Source organism: Muscardinus avellanarius (assembly GCF_963383645.1).
Source record: "Muscardinus avellanarius genome assembly, chromosome: 9".
Taxonomy (NCBI): Eukaryota; Metazoa; Chordata; class Mammalia; order Rodentia; family Gliridae; genus Muscardinus; species Muscardinus avellanarius.
In genome coordinates, this window is record NC_137795.1 from 113,901,639 (window position 1) to 113,927,409 (window position 25,771).

General features: G+C 56.0%; 1 protein-coding gene across 1 annotated transcript in view; it reads right to left on the reverse strand.

Moving 5' to 3' along the window:
- Positions 1-1,974: 1,974 nt before the first annotated feature.
- PTPRN2 (protein tyrosine phosphatase receptor type N2) overlaps positions 1,975-25,771 on the reverse strand; it is a gene marked incomplete at both ends in the record, with an annotated part of 666,019 nt that continues 642,222 nt past the window's right edge. Inside the window, 4 exons of the mRNA XM_080701298.1 lie at positions 1,975-2,046; positions 8,641-8,714; positions 20,146-20,210; positions 23,260-23,313. Of these exons, the coding sequence (XP_080557424.1) occupies positions 1,975-2,046; positions 8,641-8,714; positions 20,146-20,210; positions 23,260-23,313 (265 nt within the window). The remainder of the gene's footprint in view (positions 2,047-8,640; positions 8,715-20,145; positions 20,211-23,259; positions 23,314-25,771) is intronic.

Consider the following 25,771-nt stretch of genomic DNA (forward strand, 5'->3'; position numbering starts at 1 on the left):
ATCTGCCCTGCCTGCATCCTGACACAGAGACCCCACGGGGCTCACAGGGGTCCTGTGACAGTGAGCCAGCAGTGCGCTGTGGGCGGGAGAACCCTGCGCGACGCACTCAGGCGGGAGATTCCAAGAGGAAGAAAGGACGGAAGTCGGTTTCCATTGAGGCCTGGCTCCTTAAGAAGTGGACAGACAGCGAGGGCAAACCAAGCCCCCTAGTTGGTGGGTGCTGTCGGTAATGATCTGATTTTGAGATAAACCAACTGCCCTGATGGTCATTTCTCATGATTGGATTGGAGCCCTCAGGATGGAAGGAAATGGTGCCTTCCCCAGGCGGAGCCGAGGGGTGTGTGTGTGTGTGTGTGTGTAGGGTTTGGGCGGCCTTTGGCGTCTCTGAGGACAGAAGGGCCAGTTCCAGGCAGGTCAGAGCACGCCTGCACTGAGATGGCTCAGCTGGTCTTAGGAGCGCTGGCCCATGGCGATGCAGGAAGGCTCACGCTTTGACCCCCCAGTCTGAACACTCACTCCCTTTCATCAGGACAAGAAAAGATGAACACTGCAAGAGCCACTCCCTCTGCCCCACAGGAAGACCACCAAATGTGAAATCAGAAGTTTAATATGACACAATTAAATATATTTATATATCTCACACTGGAGGATTTCTTCTGAAACATAAGTTAGAAATTACAAGTAACTATATGCTTTCTATATTGAGATAGATTCTTTTCTATTAGTCATTATTTAAATTCCAGGTAGGGAGAGACGGCTTCAGAAGGGAAGGACGGATGTTAAGCAGACACAGGACACCACTTAGACTGAGGACGCTGGCACCTCCCTGTTCAACAGCTACGTTCTCACCACGATGCCAAGGGAGGCGTATCTAAGGGTGGCACCTTCGTCCTAACCCCACAAGAGAAGCTGCGGCTTAGAGCAGCACCCAGTGCCTCCCAGGTGTTACCAGCCCGACTGTGATGAAGTGAATTCTCCTGTTTCTGGGGGGAGGGAGCAAGTTAGATGCTCAGATGCTATTTTGGCAAATGTAACTCAGAAACAAGCGTTTCCTTCAGTGAACCCAGGTGGAGGCAGAGGGCTGTCTCCCCTGGGTGCTGGGATGCCAGAGGGAGCCCAGCCAGTGGGACTTCCTGCGCCTCCCTCCCCAGGAGTGGGTGCATCGGCCATTCCCTGCGGGGACCACCGAGGCCCGATGGATTGTTCCTGGGGAGCCTTAGGGCTTGTTAAATGCCCACATTTGTTCTATTTCACAGGAAACTCCATCAGGGGCCTCTGTGTTTGCAACGCAGAAATCAGCATCTTAACATTCAAAACGTGTCTTCAGGTTGGGACTTGCCTGTGGCTTTGCAGAGGCGACCTCAGAGCTCTGGCCTCTGCAGCGGTGCTGCCCGGCTGGGGAGGTGCCTGCCCGGGAAGCCTCTTTCTGTCCCTGGGGTCATGTGTGGTTGGAGGGGGGTGTCACTGGGAACAGGCAGAGATGCTGCTGTCTCATTATCTGCTCCAAAGCCACAAGACGACACGTCCTGTCTCACAGGCTTCTCCTGGTGATAAATCATCTTACAGCAATGTCGGCTGTGACTTCTACACCTGTGGACGCCATTGGTGCCCAGCGGGCCTGCAGCGAGCCTCGGGGAGCAGGCTCCCTCCTCGGAGGCCTCGGGAGGCTGTCCGTTACCCCATCACCAGTGTGATGCCGCTCGCGGCGAGGAGGGTGAATGTGTGCTTTAGGAAAGGTAAATTTTCTCAAGACTGTGAAAACAGATGAGTGGATTCTCCCCTCCCCCTGGCTGGCCGGCCCCACAAATCTCTATTATTTGGTTAAACAGAAATACACATTTCAACTGGCAAACTACTGACTATGGAGTTTGAAGGACCCTATTATTACGCAGGTACAGGAGAAGACACGAGCTCGGAGCCACGCCGGCTCCCGGCAGTGCCCCTGGGGGCTCCTCCGCAGCGCAGGCGCCCTGCCTACTGGGGAAGGGCTTTCAGGATGGCGTTCACCTCCTCTGCCACGGCCGTCAGCGCAAACTCAAACTGCTCCTGCGGAAGGGACAGAAGCAAGAAGAAACATGAGTTCCAGCTTAAGCTGCTGAACTGTTTTGCAAAAAGAAACTGTTTAGGGGGAAATAAAGGGCTACAGGTTTCTGTGGAGGAAGCAGAACCGGCTCCTGACTCTGCAGTTCTTCACCACAACCAGTCACCTCAAGAGACAGGGCGAGGGTGGGTGTTGATGTCAGGAGACACAGCTGTTAGTCACAAGTCCTGGCCACACTGGGGTTGCACAAGCATAGTACTATTGCGTCTGAAACCAACAGGTCCTCCGCCAACCCAACTATGTCAGGAGCCTCCTCTCGTTCCCTTTTCCCAACAGAAGGCGTGTGACACGCACACTCACTCCCAACGGGCCTTGCTCACACGTAAAGACCTGCCTGGGCACTGCGCCGAAGTGCAGGATGTTACCTGTTGGGACTGTTGGCTCCTGAGGAGGAGGCTGAGTGGGAGGGAGCCCTGGCTCCTCTCAGGGAGGAGGGGCTGGCCACTCTCCCCATCAGCCTCCTTGTAGTCGCCGCACGCACGTGCTGGGCACGACACTCGAGCTAAGTGCGGGCACTTGCCAGTCATACGGTGAGGTCACGGGACGCCACGACCTGTGGTGAAGGGCAGCCCTACCAATGCCTGAAACTCACCCCAGTGGTGACTCTGAGGGTACCCTCTGCCCGCCTCTGGGTCATGTGTGAAGACCCCCAGTCTGTGCCACTTTGAGTAACATCCCCTGAGCTAATACCCCCAGAGGGGAACCCCAGGAGTGAGGGAAGACCCGGCGTGGGGCCAGGAGCACCGAGCACTGGAGATGAGTTAGCGGTGGGAATTTGGGAAGGGAGACCTTAAAACACCAGCAGAAGCTGCACTTGAGACTATAGACGTGGCTGGTGGCGCATCATGGGTGCCGGGAAAGTCCAGAGGGGAAGCGAGGCACGGCGGTGTGGAGGCATGGCTGCCTTCCAGGCAGCATGCTGGACTGGGGCCCGAGGCCTCCAGCACCCTGTGACGGCTGGCCGCCAACACAGCTCCACAAGAGACCTCCGCAGGGCTCACATGCCTGCCCGTCCGCAGATGGACTGAGTCCAACTTATTTACCAAATCAGCCAGGGCACAGGCTCATGGAAGACGCAGTGGTGTCGTCAAGGGCCTGCTCAGCTGCTCTACATACAAGAGTGGACGTCACCAGGAGGCAGGGAAGCCTAAAACCCCACGTGCTGACTGTCCACACACGTCGTCTCCACCTGAGCTGCGTCTCTGCACACAAGTCGTCGGCAGTGAGGACAGAGAAATCCTGGTTGGGAAAGGCGCTCGGATATTCCAAACGAGGAAGTGTGTGTGTGTGTGTGTGTGTGTGTGTGTGTGTGTGTGTCACAGAGGATGAACCCACGGGTGCTCTGCCACTGAGTTGCATCCCAAGCCTTTTGTGTTTTGAAATAGTCTCGCTAAGTTGCTGAGGTTGGTCTTGAACTTGCAGTCGTCCTGCCTCAGCCTCCCGAGTTACTGGGATTATAGGTGTGCACCTGTAATGCCTGGATAAGGATGCGTTTTTTTCTTTAAAGTGACTAAGTTTGAGACCAGCAGGAGATGGAGCCTGCAGTCTTTTCCAGCTTAACCCGGCTGTGGGAGAAGCCCTGGCTGGGGCAGGTGTCCGGCATCTGGTCACCACCGTGCTGGAATGGCCTTTCTCAGACTGGCCTGTGACGCTGGCAGCTAGGTGTGTGACCGGGTGAGCTGGCCAGGCAGGAGGCCTGGCCACGGAGGAGCGGCACCGTTCTTGCGCACCGCGCACTTCCCAGGCTGTGGCCGGTGCCGGCCGGGCGGAAGCTGCAGGGCGGACGTGTGGCTGTTTGGTCTTACATTTTACTTGTGTTTGCGACCATCTGGCTGAAACACAGGTCTGGGTGGACCCACAGTGTGAGCAGCTGCTGCTATAATCCCCGTCATTTCCTAGTACAGAGGGTGCTGCGGGGCACCAGAGTGGCCCAGTACTGCCACCTGAGGGTCTGCCCGCGCCCCAGGAGGCGCTTCCAGCACTACTCTCGAATGGGTAGGGACAAAATACCCTTGTCAGAAGCAGCCCAGGCCCCCTGAATCACTGAGAGCCAGGTCAAAGTTAGCGAGCAGACATTGTGTGTGGGGACACTGAGGGGGAGAGAGAGAGAGAGCGCGAAAGAGAGAGAGGGAGAAAGAGAAAGAGAGAGAAAGAGGGAAAGAGAAGGAGATAGAGAGAGGAGAGAGAAAGAGAGAGAGAAAAAGAGAGAAAGAGAAAGAGGGAGAGAGAAAGAGAGAAAGAGGGAAAGAGAAAGGGGGGGGGGGAGAGAGAGAGAGAGAGAGAGAGAGAGAGAGAGAGAGAGAGAGAGACGGAGCCCTTACGCAGACGGGGAGAGAGAGGAGAAAGAGGCAAAGAGGCAGAGGCCGCAGAGACCTAGAGGTGACCGGCTTCAGGGCAGAGGGCTGCCTGGCACAGGGGTTGCAGGCTGCAGGGCGTGTCTGAGGCAGGTGCCAGCCCTTTCCTCATTGTCTCAGGACTGGGAGGGTGAGTGGGGTGCAGGCATGACTGACAGGAGGGGAGGAAGGTGGGAAGGTCATGTAGGAGGAGGAGTGGAGAGAGGGAGGGTGCAGGTCATGCGCACGCACCTGCACATGCGTACATGGGGTGAGCACAGCACCCTTCCTTCTTGGGTGTGGGGCGAACTAGTCATGGCGTTTATTTCTAGAAACACTGTCACGGGAAGGACAGTGCCGAGGACCTGTGGAAAGCGAGCGCCATCCCAGCTGGCCTGCCTGGGGAGATCCCGTCCATGTGCTGTCTTCACCACGTCTGTGATTCTGGGTTCTTGCTCAATGTGGGGTCTGCCCCGCTGTGATAAGTGTGCAGGAGCCGGGCCGTGTGCACCTCCCCGCCGGGGCCCTGGGCAACCCCTCTGGAGGCTGTCTTTGACCCTTTGCTTGGTTGGCTGCCTGGCTGCGCCCTGAGGCCACCACGACCGTGCAGCTCAGCAGCCCCTCGGTGTCGACGTCCTCTGTCATCAGGCACTACCTGCGACTGACTCGCATAGGAGGGGACATAGCCACCCTGCGACTGACCCGCACAGGAGGGGACATGGCCACCCTGAGACTCGTCTTGTTAAGACAAAGGCGAGCTGTCCCTGTCGGGGTGCTACGTCACCGGGATGACTGTTGACGGCTCCTGCCTGTCCTTGGGTCTGGACGATGGGAGCTGCCTGGCGTGTCCTGTGAGCGGTCTGCAGACGGCCTTCTCCCGCCGTGTGAGGAGTGTGTGGACCCCGGCACTGCTTTCCCCTTGGCGAACATGAGCTTCAGGGGAACGTCCAGTCTCGGGGTCACACTGGGCCAGCAGTGTGAACCAAGGGGGCGCAGTGACTCCTGTTTGCTGTGTCTAAGCACCTGGGTTCCTGGGCTGAAGATGCAGACCCCTCCAGAAAGCTCTGCATGCCCAGCCGAGGAGGAAGAGAGTGGATCCCTGCACAGTTCCCAGACGCTCGGGGCAAACCCACTCACCCTCCAGCGCACAACACGCCCTTTGGTTTGCTGGATGACCAGGCTGCAGGGCCAGAGCGTGGGCCTACGGTACCTTCTACAAGCTGGGAGAAGCGGGGCAGCCTCGTTGCAACAGCGGACATGTTTTGCCCATCCTTGACGTGGCCAGAGTGCCGGGGCTTGGGCTGTGCTCCGAGCTCAGTGACTGTGCTGTGAGGGTGGCTTGGGCAGAGGAATCGGACACCGAGGGCTAAGGGGCTTTCTCCCCCGAATGGACAGGTGACCTTTTACGGGTACACATGTCCTCCCAGTGACCGGCTGGACCTGGCCAAATTGGTGTGACCACCTTGGTGTGGACCCTGATATGGGGAGAGGCCTGAGAGGCACAGGGCCAGACCAGACCTGGCGAGGATTCTGCGGGTTGCCTCGCAGTGGGCAGCGGGACATGGCTGGAGCTCTGTTTCTGCCAGAGCCAGGATGTGCCCTCCCTCCCGGCATGAGACCCCCAGCATTCCTCCTCGTTCGCTCTGAGTCATCCAGGGATCGGGGCCCGGCAGGGCTGGTGCCTGACCTGACCTCCTGCGCCAGGTGTCATCAGGGGTTGGACCCTCACCCTCGGCTCTTCCTGACAGCCTCACATCTGCAGTGCACGGCAGCAGCAGGTAACAGGTGCGCACGGGACCCAGGTCTCTCCCATAGGGTTAATTATAGAGGGCCTGCCACCACCCACTGCCAGGGAAGCCACAGACACTCACTTAAGTAGCAGTGGCCGCCGGTTGTGCCCTCTGACCTCAGCACTGGGGTCCTGGGACTGTCCTGCCCGACATGCTGACCTGAACTGACCGTGAGAAAGTGCCAGGCAGCCCACAGACAGAAGCTGGGCTTCAGGCTGCAGGGTTAGGCCTTCGGAGCCACAGGAGGAGGAGGGGACGGGCGTGGTCCTGCTGGACCCAGACCCAGGAAAGGTCGTGGGTGCCACCTGACTGGGCCTGTGGGGTACTCGATGGTCTGGATCCCTGCTGACCTCTTGGCGCGTGTGTGTGCGTGTGTGTGTATGTGGGGTACTGGGGATTGGACCCAAGGGGGTGAGGGTTCTGCCTCGGAGCTGTACCCCAGCCCTATTTTATTCTTTTATTTTGAAACAGGGTCTAACTAAGAAGAAGGCCTCACTAAGTTTCTGAGGCAGCCATGAGCCTGAGATCTTCCTGTCTCAGCCTCTCAAGCACCAGGATTACAAGGGTGCACCACTGCACCTGGCTCCGACCTTTTGGTTTTGAAAACTACAATGTGGTTAAGTGAGGGGTTAACATTTGGGAAGGCCAGGGAAAGGGACAGGGAGTTATCTGTAGTATTCCTGCAATTTCTTTTGCAAATTTTAAGAATTTCAAAACCACTAGGAAAATATGAAGCATGCTATAATTTACATTTGCACCTTTGCAATAGTGATATGAGTTTTGGGGTGACTGCAGGTTACAGGGGCAAAGCGGAGCCAGGGACCGAGCCCCCAGAACCCTGCACGCTATGTTCCCTGTGGGTGCTCGGACACAGGCCCTGGCCCAGCGTCTAGTAGGGAAGGACTTGGACACAGTAATCTCCACTGGGAAAGGCCATGGACAGTTTGGAGTTCAACTCTTTGGAGGTTTCTTCCAGTTCCGTTTGCTATAGTTTTGATTCTGTAAGAGAGGAGTAAGTTCATCTGGCCTCAAAACCTGGCTGACTTTGACAATGTAGGGCCAGCTAATTGGTGCATGAAAGGTTTTTATTTTTTTTGGTGCTGGCGGTTGAACCCAGAGGCATTCTACCTCTGAGCTGTACCATGAGCCCTACTTTTCTTCTTTATTTTGAAACAGGGTCTCAGAAGTTGCAGAGGGCCTCAGTAAGTAGCTGAGGCTGGCCATGAACCTGTGATCCTTCTTCCTCAGCCTCCCAGTACTGGGATTCCAAGCGTGCGCCCCCATGCCTGGCTGCGAAGGCACTTTAAGGAGCGATCTTCCCATCAGTGCTGCTGAACCCCACGAGGTTCACGAGCTTTGGAAGCGCCTGCCTGCTTGGGTTTGGTTGCCCTGTGTCCCCCCAGCTCGGACACTACCCTGGAGTCGTTTCCGTTCCCATCCTCATCTTTGGAGGGAAGTGGGCCTTAGGGATTGGCTGCACTGAATCTGGGGACAGTTTGGCCTGTACATCCAGCCAGGGACCACAGCCCCACCCCAGGGTGCCCTGGCCGGCTGGCCTCACAGGGGTGGCCGGTCCTGCAGTAAGATTTATTTATTTTCCTATTTTTTGCAGTGCCGGAGATCGAATGACCCCAGGGTCCTGCGCATGCCAGGTAAGCGCTCTACCACTGAGCCATATCGCCAGCCCAGTAGGATTTTTGTAAGTTAAAATCCTCTGAAGTTAGGAAAGCAATTTTGCATCCTTCGTGGGGCATCTGGCGTGGTCAGTGTGGGGAAGGCACGGAGGTGCGCCTGGATTTTGTGCTCAGTCTGTCTGTGGAATGGACACCCACGAGCCTTTCTTGCTGGTGTCTCTGGAAGGCTGGGGAATGGGAGAGCAGCCTGGCTTCTAGGCCTGGCTAGCAGAATTCTTTATTCTGCCCCTTGTGTCATCCCGGCCTTTCCATGGATCTGAGCTATCCTTGGCACTCAAGGACCCTGTGCACCCCGGGGTCTCTCCTGATGACCATGCCCAGCACAGCTGCGGTGGGGGTGCAGGAGGTGTGTGGGCTCAGGACATGCCCCAGAAGGGCTCCAGGGTTTGTCATTTACTTCTTGTGTTAAACGTGCAGTGTCCTGTGCCTGCCCCTGCCGGGGAAGAGACTTCCAGCAAACTGACTTTTAGACACCTGAGATTGGACTGAGTCTGTTGGTGCTGAAATTGAACAGGTTAGTGGCTACCGTCAGGACCAGCAGACCTCTCAGGAAGGCCGCCTGCCTCTGCTGGCTCAGGCCTGGTGTGGATCACGCTCAGTCGGCAGAACGGCTATGTGGGGAGCACGTACATCGGATCACGCCTTATCCCCTGTCTCGGCTCAGGAACGCAGTCGCAGAGAGACACCTTTAATCTACGCCTCGGAGGATGGGCCGACAGTACCTTTGTCTGGACCATGCCCGGTCTCTGGTCCCGCAAGTGCTCCAGGGTCGCCGCAATGTCAATTTCCTTAGCACCTGCAACAAACCACAAATTGGGCTGAGTCCAGCACGCAGGATAATCCGGGCCGCATCTGTCAATCTCCAGCTATCGGGCTCCCTTTGGGCAAAGAGGCCAATTGAAAATGATTACACTCATCCCTCAGCCGACTGGCAGCAGCTGCAGCCGCTGCCTTCATATAGAAAAATCAGGCTAGGGCGCCTTCATTAGCATTAATTCAAGAAAGCCAGGCTGGAGGATTGTTATAAGATGCCTGTGTAGGTACTTACCAGCCGCAACCATTGCTGCTGGGAGCTAGAGCTTGGCTGGGCTTTTTGGTGGCATCTTAGAGAATGTTTTAAGTCAGAGGAAGCGTGCCTGCACTTTAGTTTTGATTTCACAGGATTATTTTCTACTAAAAAGAAAAGACAGGTGGGACTAAGTTCTTATACCCTAGCACGGCTCTTGGATGATCCTCCCGTCTCTTAAGAGTGAGTGCTCCAAGCCTGGAGACGAGGAAAGTGCTGCCTGTCCCGGGGAAGCTGCACGTGAACGCCACTTGAGTGAATATTTGACCTTATTAACACACATTGTGCTTTTTAATTTTGCTCAGTCCTCTGGTAATGAGCAAGACAGGACCCCAGTCTTTGGAGTTTGCCTTGGCTCGGAGGGGAGACAGGACATGTCCCCCATAGGGTAGTGCAGAGCACCTCAGGACTCTGGAGCAGGGGCCGGAAGTGGCGCAGAACCACCGTGTCAGCCCCACACGGGCGCGCAGCTCAGGGGACATACCTGACCCCACTGCTGGTGGAACACCCGCGTGGGAAGTGTGACACATGTGGTGTGGATGGGGAGTCGAGGGTCCAGTGGCCTGTCCAGTGTCTGGCACGGAGCCTAGACCCCACTGGGCTCAGTGGAATAGGCCCAGGGGACCCTGAAGACAAGCAGGCTGAGCACCCGTGAGGGGGCCACACTCCACCACTAGCCGGGAGTGTGGACTCGAGAGCTGTAACACCCCAACTCCACCCCAAGTGCCCAGGGGCTCCCCGAGTGGCCAGAGAGCAGCCTGGGCATTGTGCACAGCGGCCATGGGACTAGAGGCAGGTGGTACCTGTGAGCCACCTCCAGAGAGGCCTGAACTTGGAGCCCCGTTGGCATCAGCGCAGACGGCTGGTGCTGGGGAGGAAACACCTTCAAACCAAATGTCGTTTTGCAGAAAGGAACCACAAAGAAGCAGGGGAACCTGGACACAGCTGCCTGGTGCCGAGCGCCGAGCAGGAGGAGGCTGAGCTCAGCCTCTGCTGCCGGCTCTGGAGTCTGCGCGAGTCCTGGGACCATAGGCCACCCTTGAAGGAAACCTGCGTCTGCTCACGCGGCCTGGGCATCGCCCCCAAACCAAGTCCATGGTTCTCCAGTTTCCACCCACACGTAACAAACAGCCCTCTATGGGTCTGGAACACGAGCGTCCACCAGCTTTGAAGTTGAAACCTTTACCAGCAGGGGGCAAATCTATTGTGGGGACAGCTGGGAATCGGGTCCCCAGGGAGCTCGGCAAGCAGGGAGCCGCCAGGAAGCTCATCCAGGCAGAGGACAAGGATGCGCCACTGTGGCTGCAGGGTTAAGAGTGACAGGGAGTGGGCACGGTGAAGCACTCCGCAACCCCAGTGCATGGGAGGCTGGGATAGGAGGGTCTCAGGCCTGAGCCTTAGCCACTCAGCAAGTCCCTCAGCACTTAGTGAGACCCTGTTTCAAAATAAAAAATGAAATAGGGCTGGAGGTATAGCTCAGAGGTAGAATGCTCTGGGTTCAACCCCCTGTACTACCATTTAAAAAAAGGAAAAAACGTTGGCAAGGAGCTGGGTGTGGCGGTGCATGCCTGTAATCCCAGGACCGGAGAGGCCGAGAGGCTGAGACAGGAGCACTGTAGGTGAAGCCAGTGTGTGGGACCTTAGTGAGACCTTACTTCACAATCACTCAATGGCGGAACACCTCGGGTTTAATCTCCACTAACACACACGCGCGCGCGCGCCAAAAGCAGTGAACACAATCTCACTTTACAGGGAATCCATGAATTTAAAGTTGTCTGAAACAAAAAGATGAGTGTTAGGTGGGTAGAGGAGGAGGCCCGCACACCAGGCAGTGCACCTTCCAGAAATCTGCCTCATCTTCCCACAGAAACACTGGCCGTCGGCACCCACACAGCAGAGTGATAGTAGCATCTATGCAGAGAGTGGCTCTTCCCCAGACAAGCGTTCCTGGAGAAGGCAAGGGCCTGTGTGCAGTGCGGGCCAGCAGGAGCGGCTGCCCCGGTCAGTCCAGGCCTGGGGCTCCCAGCCTCAGCCAGCCTCAGCACAGCAGTGTGACAGGACCTCTGGGTTGTGGCCAGAGCTTCGGGACACACTGTGCCCTTGCTGCAATTCACTAACGTGTGAACAGCCCACCACTGTCCACAGAATGATGCTCAGGCGAGGCAGTTGGCATCACCCTTCTCCCAGCACAAGTGACACAAGTGGGGGCAGTTTACCCTACCTGTATCCCCAACACCAATGACGTGAGCGAAGGCAGTTCACACCGCCCATCTCCCAACACCAACAGACTGAGCAGAGGAGTTCACACCGCCCGTCTCCTCACCATGAAAGACAAGAGCAGAGCAGTTCACACCGCCCGTCTCCTCACCATGAAAGACAAGAGCAGAGCAGTTCACACCGCCTGTCTCCTCACCATGAAAGACAAGAGCAGAGCAGTTCACACCGCCCGTCTCCTCACCATGAAAGACAAGAGCAGAGCAGTTCACACCGCCCGTCTCCTCACCATGAAAGACAAGAGCAGAGCAGTTCACACCGCCCATCTCCCAACACCAATGGCGGATGTGAGCAGAGCAGTTCACACCGCCCATTACCCAGCATCTCATGCAGGCAAGGGCCCCGTCTGGACGTGGAGTGCAGGCCAGGTAACTGAGAGGCTGGGTGCACGGCTGCCACATCACCTCTTGCTTGAGGGCTCTTCAGAAAATGGAAGAAAGGCAATTCTTTTGCTGTTTAATTAACATATGTAAAAACTATTTTCCCAACTAAACACCGTAGCTTCCTACAAATACTGTTGAAATTACGAAGAATACTTTTTTTGTGTGGTACTGGGGATGGAACTCAGAGGCATTCTACCTCTGAGTTACACTCCCACCCTTATTTTTTTATTATTTATTTTGAAACAAGAGTTCACTAAGTTGTAGGCCTCAGTAAGTGGCTGAGGCTGTCTGTGAACCACCACTCTCCTGCCTCAGCCTCCAAGCACTGGGATTACAAGTGTGAGCCACCAGCTTGAAGAATACTTTTATGTATAATGAAAGCATTCTGCTGGCTGGGCGTGGTGGCGCACGCTTGTAATCCCCGCGCTTGGGAGGCAGAGACAGGAGGATCGCGCAGGTTCGAAGCCAGCCGCACGTGCTGGCTTAGGAGACCCTGTTTCCAAATAAAAATGTAAAAATAGGTCTGGAGGTAGAAGGGCTTCCAGGAACCCCAGTACCACCAAAAAAAAAAAAAAAAAAGCATCATTCTGCCAGTTGCCCTTGCCCTCTCACCAGCAGGGATGACGTTCTGTAAGGCTGCTGGCAACATTGACCCTGTTCAAGCCAGGGGAGGCGTGCATGGTCAGCACCACAGGGCCTCACAGCTCCTCGTGGGCATCGTGACTGCTGAGACCATGTGGCTGAGAATGAGCCAACACACCCTGCCGATAAAGAAAACACTGCACGGTTCCTTTGGTCTCAGGGCTTCCTGGCCGCTGTACTGACCGCTTGGTCAGATCTATTGTGAGCTGCATTCTAGTGGGGTTAAAACTAGGTTCTGATAAACAAAATTTATTAGGATGCTCTTGAGTATTAAAAATATGTCCACTGGCTTCTTAGAAACTTTCCTAAATGCAAGGTAGAAGAGGAGAGGCTGAGTTCAATTGGACATCACACTGGCCAGGCCATGCAGAGGCAGCGTGGGCTCCGAGCCAGGTCTGGCTGCCGTGTGGGGGCAGGCGTGGGGCTCAGCCTCCACCCTGCTCCTCCAGAGAGAGGGCATGAGGGGTTGCAGGAGGCACGGGGGAGGACGAGGTAACTTCCAGGGTGAGGTTGGCTCATGCTCCTTCTCAGAGCCCAGGATACCGCCCTCTGGAGAGCAGGGTCTGCCCAGCAGGGCCCCACGTGGTGCCCACACACAGCCTTCTGACCCATGAGCCTCAAAGTTCGTGGGCGTCGGGTGGTATGAATACTCTGAATCCACTGGCAGGGCACGTCTTAGTCCTTCCAATGTGTAATGTTGAGCGTTCCTCAGGGACACGGGCTTAAATCCAGTGGTCACTGAATTCTGGAGGGCTGTGTGTGCCATGACTGGGATGGGGGTCTTTGGTGCCTTGTGGCCGTGCTGGAAATCATTTACTCTACTACCAAGAGTGTGGGCAGGGCAGAGGTTCCTCTGGGGGTGACTGTGGACACAGTCCCTGCCGGTGGCTGTCTCCCAGAACCGTAGCGGGACCGTCTGGTGAAGTGCTATGGCTAAAATCTCATTTTATTACTTACTGACCCCCTCTTGGGCTATCGTTTTCGAGGTACGGTGAGAAAAGGAAAGAAGAGACCTTCCTGTGGCCCACCTAGACAAGGTGGTTGAAATCTGAGCCCACAGAGGAGAACGCTTCCGAACTCTTCTTAGCCTGAGACCCAAACTGAACAGCGGAGGAAATTAAATTAAAGCCAGAGAAAGTGAAGAGTCCTAAAATTAGGTAAGTAATGGATTTATTAAGCAAAATCCATTGTCTGCCGTGGGTGGCTAATGTCTCTTGCACGCGAGAGTTAAGAATAATTAGTTATTTGCAGTGTGCGTGGAGTCCAGCTTTGATAGAACTCACACGTAATCCCCTAAGCGGCAGAGGTGGGTAAGTGGCCCCGAGCCCTGCACTCACAGCTCTGAGCAGGCGGCCGTGTGGCCTGCGGGCAGTGCGGCTGTGCACAGGGCGTGCGGGCTGGCAGCTGGGGTGTGCGCCGTCCTCCTCGCTGTGCTGAGGGTGGAGGGCTGGCTCAGAGCCTCACCCCGGAGCCCCTGCTCGGGCACCACGACAGTCCTCTCTTGGAACCCACTTCGCGGCACCTCGAGGCGCAGCTGATGGCGTTGCATGTGAGCAGCTCAGGAGCTGCTTTTCGTGTTTTGGGTCCTGGGGATGGAACTCAGGGACATTCTACCTCCACGCTATACCCCCACCCTAATTTTTACTCTTTATTTTGAAATAGGGTCTCACTGAGTTGTGGAGAGCCTCACTAAGTAGCTGAGGCTGGCCTTGAACTTGTGATCCTCCTCTCTCAGCCTCCCAAATGCTGGGATTTCAAGTGTACACCACCATGCCTGGCCAGTCCAGTCCAGGAATTTTAACCCAGGCCAAAAAGCCCAGGGAGGGAAGGCAGGGAGACACAGACCGGGCACAGGGGTCCCCGGGAGCCTCGGGCACTTCCCATCCGAGAGCACCAGGTGGGGCCCGGCCGCTGTCCCCTGTAGCCACCCTTCCTGGGAACGGATCAGGTTTAACTTAGGCTGAGGTTCCAGGGACGCTCAGCCCCAGTGGAGAGCCAGGTGTGGCCAGCGCAGGGTGTGGGGTCCCCGGCTGGACCGCTTCCTTTGCGCCTCGGTGCCCATGACAGTCCACCCATCATGGACCTGTGCGTCCGGCTGTGCCCTCAGAGGCTCAGTGAAAGCCAACCGCCGCTCTCCTCCCAGTGCGCGGATGTGAGGGAGCTGAGTTCACAGCGACTTAAACATATGCTTAAGAAAGCAGTCTGTTTTAGCTTTAGATAAAAAATAGCACGCATTAAGCAATAAACATTAAAATAACATCAGTAGTGAAGTATTAAAGTTATTTTTTACAATGAAAGGATGAATCTTGAAGCTAAGAAAACTAAACAAATACGCCCCTGGTGTCCTTTATAAGGTTTGCTTTGATTTCTCCTGGTGCTTGGCACTGGCTGAGTGAGGCCAAGGCACTTCTTTCTGTAGCTAGGCGAGGGCCCCAGGGGCCCTCCTTCCAGAGAGCAGAGTGGGCAGGGCCATGGGCCCTGGGGCCCTCCTTCCAGGGAGCAGAGTGGGCAGGGCCTCAGGGTTTGGACCCCTTCTTCCAAGGAGGTGGGGCATGGGCTCTAGACCAGCCCTTTCAGGGAGAAGGTAAAAGGGAGAGCCCCCGCCCCAAGGCTCAGGACCAATGGCTCAATAAGCAGATAGGTTTCATTATAGGAATACAAGTATTCTTTCTTCTTGCAAGTGAAACGACAATATGTATCAATTGTCAAGATGCCTTCATTTTGCATGAGTCAGTTTTCTGAGTCTACTTCTGGAAGAACCGAGGAGTCTTTCTTCCCTAACTACACACCCTACAGGATTCAAGGGGATTACTCTGATCCCAGAAGAAACGGCAGAGTGGTTTTCAGATCCCAGGAGGCAGGCAGAGGCTTCCTGTGCTCCGTCTGGGGTGTTCAGAGGGCTCCGCCATGCAGGCCCAGGCGCCCTGTCCTCCCAGCCCTCAAGGTCAGGGTCAGCCCAGCAGGGACATGGCGCTGGCTCTCACGAAGGGCCCGGCCCCAGCGAGACGACGTGGCTCCGAGGGACGGGGTCAGGGACGCCCTGAGCCACAGGTAAAACTCACCTTCCACCACCGTGGCGGGTCCTCTGTGCTCCTGCTGGCACCCCCGGCAGCCTGCATGCACGCCGACACACACACCACACGCACACCTGTGCACACATAGCACCCACCCCACCACACACGCCCACACCCTACCTCACACCCCACATCACACATGTGCATGCATACATGCACAACACCCACCCCATCACACACACAAGCCCATGCCCGAGTCACACACTCACACCACACACACGTCTGCACGCACACACAACACCCACCCCATCACATGCACACACCCCATTTTAGTTTTATTCTGAAACATGGCCTCACTAAGTTAATGAGTCTCACTACTTGCTGAGGCTGGCCTCGAACCTGTGACTCTCCTGTCTCAGCCTCCCAAGTGCTGGGATTAAGGAGTGTGCCCCCACGCCTGGCTTTGTCCTATTATTTTACAGTCTCCATCCTTTAATACTCCCAGAGAGCAGAACTGTGCAAGCCACCGTGACCCTGACAGAAGCTGGTGTGGCCGTCGGGGAAGCTCGTGTGGGGGTTCCTAACTCGAGGTGGCAGAGGTGTCCCTAGCCTGCCTGTCCCCCAGGAGCACCCTGACCCCTGGAGCGCCCTTCCTCACAGTGGCCTCAGAATCCTAACAACCTGTGCCAGCCGCCACCGCCTACTGGCCAGGGTGCTGTGTATGGGGACTTCTGTGGCCAGGAACGGGGTGAGCAGGTACTGCTCCCTCTGGGGACACCTGTCCAGGTCTGGGAGGAGGACCCTGAGTGTAAGCGGAAGGTGACTTTTGGCGACTGTCCTTGGGGGCCCCCCAGGCCCAGGGTGCCTAGCCCAAGGCCTCTGAATGGGGACTGATCAAGATATTTAGGAATAATCTTTGAAAAGGACAAACTGAGCATTACTAAAAGCTTCTGTGCAAAAAAGGAAACCAGAGAGGGGGGGGGGAGAACAACCTACGAGTGGGAGAAGATATTGGCAAGTCACATATCTGATAAGCAATTAATGTTTGAGTAGAAGCATGCCTACACCACATTACAAATAGCTCCACCAAAGCAGCAGGTGAAGGGTTTGAACAGCCTGCCTCCAGAGATGGCCCAGGAAGGCCAGTGAGCACGCGAGAAAGTGTTCGACCGCAGTGATTGTTAGGGAAACACAAATCCCAAGCCATTAGCCACCCATTAGGGTGGGTGTCCAAAATAAAAAGGAAGTCCCAGTGCCGGCGAGCTGAGGGGAGCCACTGGCTCCGTGGCTTGGATGCGAAGCGGTGCAGCCGCGGAGAGCCCTGTGGCGCGTCCTCAGATGCCAAGGTAGAGCTGCCATTTGGTCCAACGGCCCCTCCCAGGCAGGCGCCTCAGAGAACTCAGAGCAGGGACTTGCATGGCTATCCGCACACCCAGGTTCGCAGTGGCAGCCTTCACTGCAGCCCCAATGCCCAGCAACAGAGCAGCAAAGGCCAACAGTGCCGAGTCGTAGGACAGGAGGCCCGACACGCTGCAGCGCCCCAAACCCGAGGCCCTCCTGCTCGGGGCAGCGTCCCGCGAGGACGCTCAGCCGCGGTCCCCTTGCACGAGCCCTGCAGAAATGACGCAGCGTAGAGACTGCGCAGCCTGCACAGGGGCCTCGCCCACGCGCTCACGTGTCCTGCACCGCATTTCGGAGCTGGCCTCTGTGTGCAGGATGCTGGACCCTGCTCTGCGGCCCCAGCCACTAGGGGTGACCCAGCAGTGTGTGCGGGGAATTGAACCCAGGAACATTCTACCTCTAAGCTATACTCCCAGCCCTTCATTCATATGTATATATTTGCGACAGGGTCTTGCTAAGTTGCTGAGGCTGGCCTCGAGCCTGATTCTCCTGTCTCAGCCTCCCAAGCACTGGGATTGGAGGCGTGTGCCCCACATGTGTGGCAGCAGTTGGGTCTTTGGGCGGCTCTACCGTTTGCCATCCCTTTAAACAACTGTGATGAAACAGACAACAAAAAACAAAAAACAAAAAAACCCTGGGAAGGAGATGTTGCAGACAAATTGGAAGTTCAGCCTTGTGAGCCCAAAGAGCCCGCCGCAGAGGGGCCTGCGGTGAGAGGCACGCCGCCCACGCCGGAGCGTGCAGCCCGGACACCAATTCGGACACACGACTCACGAGTTAGCAGCATGTTCGTCGCACCAAAAAGGATGTGCAAAAGTGTCCCACACTTGTACTTTCCCGCCACAGAATCCTCTGCAGACCACGGGCCAACTTACTTTGATTTCAAAGTGCGTTATTGTCTACTTGCTAATAAATGAGACAGGGGAGAAAGAACTTAAATTATTCCGAGCGCATTCTCCCAGCCCTCCCTCACACCAGGCCCGAAGGCCTTAATCCCTGAAAGGCCGTGTGTTGAGCGCCGTGCAGCTGGCTGCAGCGGAACGTGCCCATCCCGGGCGGAGGGGAGGACTCGGCCGACTGCAGCGCGGCCGCTCAGGAAAGCTTTGCAAAGGCATTCTTTGGTCCTTCCGCAATTCATTCCTTTTAAGAAAGGGAAATTGTAAGAAAGGCTTCATGTCCAGGGCTTTGGGCCTTTGATCATTTGACGAGCCCTGGGTCCCCAGTGCGGGCCTCCATCTTCTCAGGGCAGACAAAGACGGCCCGGCTGGCCGCACAGGACAAAACCCCAGCAGCCTCTCGGGGTGGCGGCCTGGGAAAGGCCACGTTGGCCGGCCAGGGGCTGCCTGCCCTTTGATCTCCCCCGAGGCCGCAGGGCCCCAGGTCACGGGATTTCACTGCAAGTCCTCCCACCGGGAAGGGCAGCAGGTCAGGAACAGAGAGAGGGCGACCCATCTCAGAAGAAGCCGGAGCCTGCCCCCTCTGGCCATTTCCACTCGGCTGGACTCACATCGTTGAAGACTGAGCCCGCACTTATGATGGGTTTGGCAACACATGCCCCAGTAATGGCAGGCCTTGGCCCTGGAACGACAGAGGCCAAGCACACCTCCACCCCAGCCTCTCTGGGAGGTGGCCTGTGCTCCACCTGTCCACCAGCGCCCAGGCCGGCGCGGGCCGGCACCCTGTGCACCTGCTCAGGGCCCGCTCTAAGGATGAGCAAGTTCCACTTGGGATACATGTCTAGGGAGTGGTTTACTTCAGCACATTGCTTACAAGCACAGCCATGGTAAGAAACATGTAGGTAAAAAAAGGGCCTCTATTGTTCTCAAGGTATTTTGGTGTAATAGGAGGAAAATCTGTTCTAGAGAGCGGAGGGGTGATAAGGGAAGAGGTGTAAATCCTAGTGAGAGTTCTGAGCTCCAATGACTAAATCTGCAAGGGAAAAGGCTTTCCGGAGCTCTTTAACGAGGCTCGGCAGCCAGTGGGCAAGGGCGGCTTGAGCTGGGACTGAACCCAGCGCGTTCTGTCTTCGACGACACCCCCACGCCGACTTTACGTTTTGAAATAGGGTCTTGCTAAGTTGCTGCGGGTCTCATGAAAAAAATAAACTTTTAACTAAAAAAGTTAGGATTGTGTTACATCCTAAAAAGGAAAACAATTTTTAAGGGCACATCGGAGTGTGCCTGGGTTCTGACGTGCTTCCGTGTACATCTCCAACACTGCTAAGTGGTGGTGCGGAAACCGAGGCCACCCTCTGCCTAGTGCTGGCAGAGGCCGGCTGAAGACAGGGAGGCGGGGGCACACGCCGGCCCCAAGTCCTCCCCTGCAGGATGTCTGACCCTGGCCCCCCGTGGGCCTTATCTCTGCACCTCTACATCCTGGGCTGAAGGTGGGATCTGTTTGTTTTTGTCAGAAGGTAGAGTGAAGAAATGCCTATTGCAAGACGCTGGCATTGTGTGAATACAGAGACCCATTTCTACAGCTGCAGTCCGCCCTGTCGCCGGGTGAAGAGGGGCGTGTTCCGGAAGACGTGACCATCTTGGTCAGCGTGAGACTGGGCACAAAAAGGACGAGGCCTTTCCACGGTGGCAGGAGCGCTGGGCGAAGGGTGCGGGCACATGCCTGCGGCCACTCGGGTGCCGGTGCTCCCCAGGGGCGGATCCCAGGGCCCCTCCCGCATCCACCACCTGGGGCTCACTCTCTGGTCTCCACTCATGAGGCCCCTTGCAGCGTGGGCTCCTGGGTCCATGTGCCCAAGGCAGGCCAGCCCACCCCTGCACCACGGGGGCTGAACACAGAGGCGCCTGGCAGGCAGAGCCGGCTGTGCCCATGTTGTGCTGCACCCGCTGCCCTGGCTGTGTGCCCTCTGGGGCCCTCCCAGTGGACGGCGCTCACCTCTCGGGGGAGAGAGTGCACTAAAGCACCCTTAGAGGAAGCGATGGGAAACCTGGGTGCTGGGCACAACTCGCGAGGAGTGCCTGCCTAGGGGACAACCGGGGCTCCAGCGCAGTGCCACACACAGTACAGGCACAAGCCCAGCCCAGCCCCTCCGGGTTGTTGGGCATCACCCAGAGGGCCGTGGGCGACTCAGGAAACCTGGGTCACGTTGGAGGCTCGGCCTCGTAACAGCGAGGCGGTGCAGGGCATCCGCCCCTGACTGCCGAGGCAGTGAAGATCAAGCCTGGGCACCTCGGCTGGCTCCCACGTCACCGGGCGGCGGCGCGGCAGATTCGCCGCAGATCTGCTCTGCTCGGCACGGTCGGGCTGATAACAAAGCGCCGGCCTCAGAAATAAACGCGCCTGCTGCAAACAGCCTTAATGTGATTCAGGAAAGGGACAACAACCGGCTAATTTTCTCCAAGGCCTCCTGCGAGCAGCATGCCCAGCGTTGCCATAGCAACGCCATCCCATCTCTGAAGCACAACAAAGCACCCAGGCGCACAGTCTCACCTTTGGCCATCTTATTGAGAACCATGTCAATCAGGACGTAGGTTCCGCTCCGGCCCGCGCCGTCACTGTCAACAGAAGGAGAGAGAGTGAGATGGTGCATCCACGGCGACCACTCGCAGCAGAGCCTCACCTCCGCCATGGTCAAGTGGCGCGGGAGGAGGGGGGAGCGTGGGGAGAGAGGAAGGAGAGGAGAGGGAGAGAGAGGAGAGAGAGAGGGAGAGGGAAGAGAGGGAGAGAGAGGAGAGAGGAGAGAGGGAGGAGAGGAGAGGGAGAGAGAGAGGAGGGGGGAGGAGAGGAGAGAGAGGAGAGAGAGGAAAGAGAGGGAAGAGAGAGAGAGGAGAGAGAAGAGAGGGAGGAGAGGACAGGGAGAGAGAGGAGAGAGGGAGAGGGAGGAGAGAGAGGGAAGAGAGGGAAGAGAGGGAGAGAGAGGAGAGAGGAGAGAGGGAGGAGAGGAGAGGGAGAGAGAGAGGAGGGGGGAGGAGAGGAGAGAGAGGAGAGAGAGGAGAGAGAGGGAAGAGAGAGAGAGGAGAGAGAAGAGAGGGAGGAGAGGACAGGGAGAGGGAGGAGAGGAGAGGAAGGGAGGAAAGAGAGGAAGGAGAGGAGAAAGGGAGGAGAGGGAGAGAGAAGAAAGGAGAGAGAGGGGGGAAGAGAGGAGAAAGAGAAGAGAGGGAGAGAGGACAAAGGTGGGGAGAGAGAAGGAGGGAGGAGAAAGGAAGGAGAAAGACAGGAGAGGGGGAAGGAGACACAGAGAAAGGGGAGAGATGAGGCAAGGGGAAGAGGAGAGGGGCAGGAGGAGAAGAGGGACAGGACAGAAGGGAGAGACATGGGGGGAGAGCGAGTGGAGAGAGGATGGAGGGAGAGGGGAGACCTGGTGAGAGGAAGGTGGGGAGCCGGCAGGAGGGCGGCGGGGCCTCCAGCCCCAGAGCTCCAGGTGAGCCCTGTGCTTGGTATCGGGTTTTTCTTTCTTCCTCTCCGACCCTTTGGCCAAAGATGTGGGATACATTTTATCAGAAAAGAACAAAGGGGCGACGGCCAGGGCGTGGTGTCCGCCTCGTGTTGACACTGGAGGCCCTTGGGGGCGGCACCACTACTTCCGTAAGGGGACTCTCAGTCCATCTCTTCCTCGGCCCACTAGCCATGGCTATAGCATTTACCATTTGGACTAGAGTTGCAAAGTGTTTTGAATTAGGTCTTAACAATAGAACGTTGGGAAAAAAAAGACTCCCTCTGTAGGAGGAAGGAGCCCAGCAGTCATCTCCTGTCCTCTCGCAAAGGCGTGAGGTCACTTTTTCCCACTGGCCCGGCTCATCCTGCTGCAGGACTCTGGGACATCCTAACCAGGGTCGCTGCCACACGCAGGGCCAGCCGGGAGGTGGCGAGGCCGTGCATTTAGACTCGAAATCAACTGCGACTTTATGGAAAAAATACATGCTGACAGTCAGCTTTCTTGTTTTGGAGGGGAAGACTGAGGTCTTTATCCAGGGCATGCCACTTCAAGCTACACCCTGGCCCTTTACAATTTTTTTATCTTTTATTTTTATTTATTTATTTTTTTGTGGTAATGGGGATGGAACCCAGGGGCATTCTACCTCCAAGCTACACCTCCAGCCCAATTTTTTATTCTTTATTTTGAAACAGGGTCTCACTGAGTTGTGAAGGGCCTCACTAAGTAGCTAAAGCTTTCTGTGAACTGTGATCCTGTCTCAGCCTCTGGAATGCTGGGATTACAAGCGTACACCACCTCACCTGGCTACAGTTTTTTTTTATTTGAAACAGGGTCTTGCTAAATTGCAGAGGCTGGCTTCGAACCTGCGATCCTCCTGTCTCAGCCTCCCAGGTCCTGGGATTCCAGGTGTGGGCCACTCACTGCGCCTTCTGCCACATGGCTATGCTCTGGCACTGAGTGAGCCTGGACGCTGGCAGTCGGGGCAGCCACAGGGCCCCGACTGGCTCACAGCCCGGCACTGCGGTGGCCTCACATGTGCTCCGTGGAGCGAGCCGCAGGGAGGGCTGTGGTGGAGAGCCAGGTCCTTCCCCTGCTGCACGCCGTCCCCGTGTGGCCCCAGCTCTTGGCTGCAGGTGACCGCCGCTGTCATGCCTGGTTTCATGTCCGAGCACAGCATGGACGCACGCGCCCATTCTGAGAAATGCCACAAACATCCTCCAGCGAACTGCAGTGGGGTGCGTTCATGGGTAAAAGACATTCCATTCAACGGCACAAGGACACGGAGCCAGGGCCCACCTTCCTCTCTCATGGGCGCGCACGCCGCTCTTGCTTCCTGATTCCGTGGCCAGGTCTGGTGCCTGGATTTTGGAGACAAAGTCCCTTTCATTTCAGGAAGAAAGGGCTGTGCTGTGGCAGCCATTCTAGAAAATCGGGAGCACGGGCTGAGTACGGAGTCCAGCAGAGATGGACCATCAGGTGAGGATTCATTCTTACTGACGTCCTTAAGGATGAGAAGCACCGGAATTCTACCCAAAGGCCCTGGCTCACAGAGGCTTTGGGGACGGCCGAGCCGCTCTTGAGGACACGGTCCCTGTGTGCCTCTGCCTGCGCACTTGCGCACGGAGGTCCAAACTCCGATAAACCCGCTGGTGCCTTTGGTGTCAAAGATACTGCCCCCAAGTTTTTGTGGCACAGGAAGGTTTAAGACAAACTATGAGGCAGGTACAGACATTTGGAAATTGATGGTCCTCGGCACAGGGCTTACGGGAAAGAAAAGACACCATGTCCAGCCAACAGTCAACCCCTGCCGTAGGCGGCCAAAGGCAGGCAAATAGCTTTGGTTTCTCTTAGAATATCAGCTAGATACACTCATCATGCCATTAGAAAGTCTACCTCCTAGCTGGGCGTGGTGGCTTACGCCTGGAATCCCAGTACTTGGAAGGCTCAGACAGGAGGATCACGGATTCACCACCAGCCTCAGCTACTTAGTGAGGCCTCTGCAACTTAGTGAGACCCCCATGTCCAAATAAAAATTAAAATGGGACTGGGGTTGTAGCTCCGAGCTAGAATGCCCCTGGGCTCCACCTCCAGTCTGCACCATCTATCTTCTGTTGGTTATTTTCTGAAATAGCAAAAGCCTCTCAATCCACATTACAAGTTATACTTGCCTGCAGTGAACAATTATTGGACAAGAACGGCCCCTGTAGCACTTGTTTACTTTTCTGAAATAAAAAGAGACATAGAGATTATGGTGATGTACTAAGACTCCGGGTTACCCAAAGTAACTACCAAGCCGAACCAAAGGTCCCGTGTCCCTGAAATAATTCACAACAGCCTGTTTGGACAAAGAAAATAAAAAGCGACACAGTCAATTCCAGAATTTCTTCTTTTTGACTTAACTTATTAAACACAGCTCTCAGAACAACCTTGCAGTTTCCCAAAGCCCTCCTTCCTTTGTAGCCGTGAGCTCGGTCCCGGTTCCGGTCCGCTGGCCTTCCCCCAGACAGCTCCCACCCCTCCTCCTCTTCCCTCGGGCGATCTGACCTCTCTGCGACAGGGCTGTCTGGATGTTTCATGAAATTTTGGGGATCTGCAACTTATGCTCAAGATGTCTCACCACCTACACGTCATTGTGGGATATGATACTGCTGTACACTCTAAAAACGGCATCCTGACATCCCTTCTGACATGTCAGCTTGGGGTAAGAATATAAAAATTATGGCGAGGCCTCCTTCCTTGGAGCCCAAGACAGTTGTTTTCACTTTTATACACTGGAGTAGGTTTAAAAACAGCTCCACTGTGCAGATTTTAGGTCAGAAGTAATAAAAGTTAATAATAAGAATATAAGATTTTGTTAACCAACCCCATCCAAATTAGAGGGTCCATATAAAATTTGCAATATGAGCTTCAAGGTTATTTTGTTAAAATTCAGTGGAACATATTTACAAAGGACACCCAAGTTCTCAGTATAATATTTCTTAATAAAGAAAATTAAAGATAGGAGCTCAGTTTGGAAGGAAAAAACATGGAGGGAATGTGCTGTGTGAGCCCATATGATCTATGACTCAAATTAAAAAAAAAAAAAAAAGACAGAACAGAAAGGATGCTTTCCTCTCGAATCAGAAATGAGGAATGGCGGGGTGGGGAGTCCCGGGATCCACAGGAGTAGATGCTTCAGTACCAGCAGCCAGCTGTCAGGAGGGGCTCTGCTTCCTTTCCTGCTTCCTCTATAGAAGCAACAGGACGAGCACTTCTGACGGGAGTCTGAACCCCCAACCTGGACAGCATGTCGGAGTTGAAGGGGCAGGCGGCAGAGCCAGATGAGACGGGCCCACCTACAGACAGGTCACCTTCAAAGCCCACCGGAGCACTTGATCTCGGCTGCGCTCTACTCTGCGAGTGCTCAGCATCTGAGAGCCACGGACCACCCAGAGCTGCCTTGGGAAGGGAGGTCCTGGGGGGCAGAGCCAGGCAGGGCCTCGAGCCGGCGCTCCACAGGGCCCTTGGAGGACCTGGGCGGCAAGCTGCGGGAGGTGGAGAGCAGAGATGAACTCCATGAAGAACGGCACCTGTGTGCCGAGCCTCTTATGCACTCTTGTCCCTGGAGGACAGATGGGCTGGGGCGTGGAGCCGCTGGCTACTCGGTGGTAGAGGCACTCGGAGCACCAGCTCTGACCGCATAGATGCTTGGCCCCAGGAAGGCACCTCAGTGAGGAGAGTGAGCCACAGCTGGATAAAGGCAGGGTACAGGGCTGGGTGCAGCTCAGTGGTAGGGCGCCCACCTGCACACCGGAGGCCCTAGGGTCCTGTGCATGTGTGCACGCGTGTGTGATATTTATGTGCGCATGTGGAATTCAGCAGGATGGACTGCCACGCCCAGTCTTGGTGTCTCTACTTTCAAAACCCTTTCTCCTTTAGTCAGAAATTTCTGTTGTTGGGTCCTGCGAAGGTGAGCAGCTGAGCCCCACCTCCTGCTGTGCTCGATACGGAACAGGTCCGTGATACTTAGGACTCCGCTCGGTGTCTATGAGTTGGTAGCTGGTCAATGGACAGCTTTCCTCACTTTTTCTTGGGGAGACCAAGTGCAAGGAAGGGCAACTTAAAAATACCAACCCAGCAATAGGGGGCCCTTTTATGATGGCTGGTTTAAGAAGGTGTGGCCATCAGGACCCAGAGCTGCGGAGGCCGGAAGCCTCTGCCAAATGCACTGTGCCCCGCTGGGCTGGGGGGGAGACTTGGTGAGAAGTGAAGGAGCCCGGGCTGCCGGCTCTGACTCCTCCCCTGCGGTCCTGTCTTCTCCGTGGTGTATTTATGCTTCCCTCCAGCAGGCGGGGACTTTGTAAGGTCTCACTGTACTCATAAGATCCCCCCGCTGGCCCCTGACGGTGCTAGACCTATTGACAGATGACCAGGAGCAATGGGAGACGCGCGGGGCGGGGCCACGCCGCTGTGGCGTGGCTCAGAACTTTATTCTCACGCACTGAGATTATCGTAACCAGAAGCAAGCCGTCGCGTGCGTGCGAGGCCAGTGTCTTTGGTACACCTAGACAGAGACTGCAGGTTATTTGCGAGGACCGGCAAGGAGCAGCGTCCCTTCCACTCTCTGAGACAAGTCGCCGGTTAGTGAGAGGAAAACGAGTCACATCCACTGGACAGGAGGCATTCACCAGGAAGGAACGG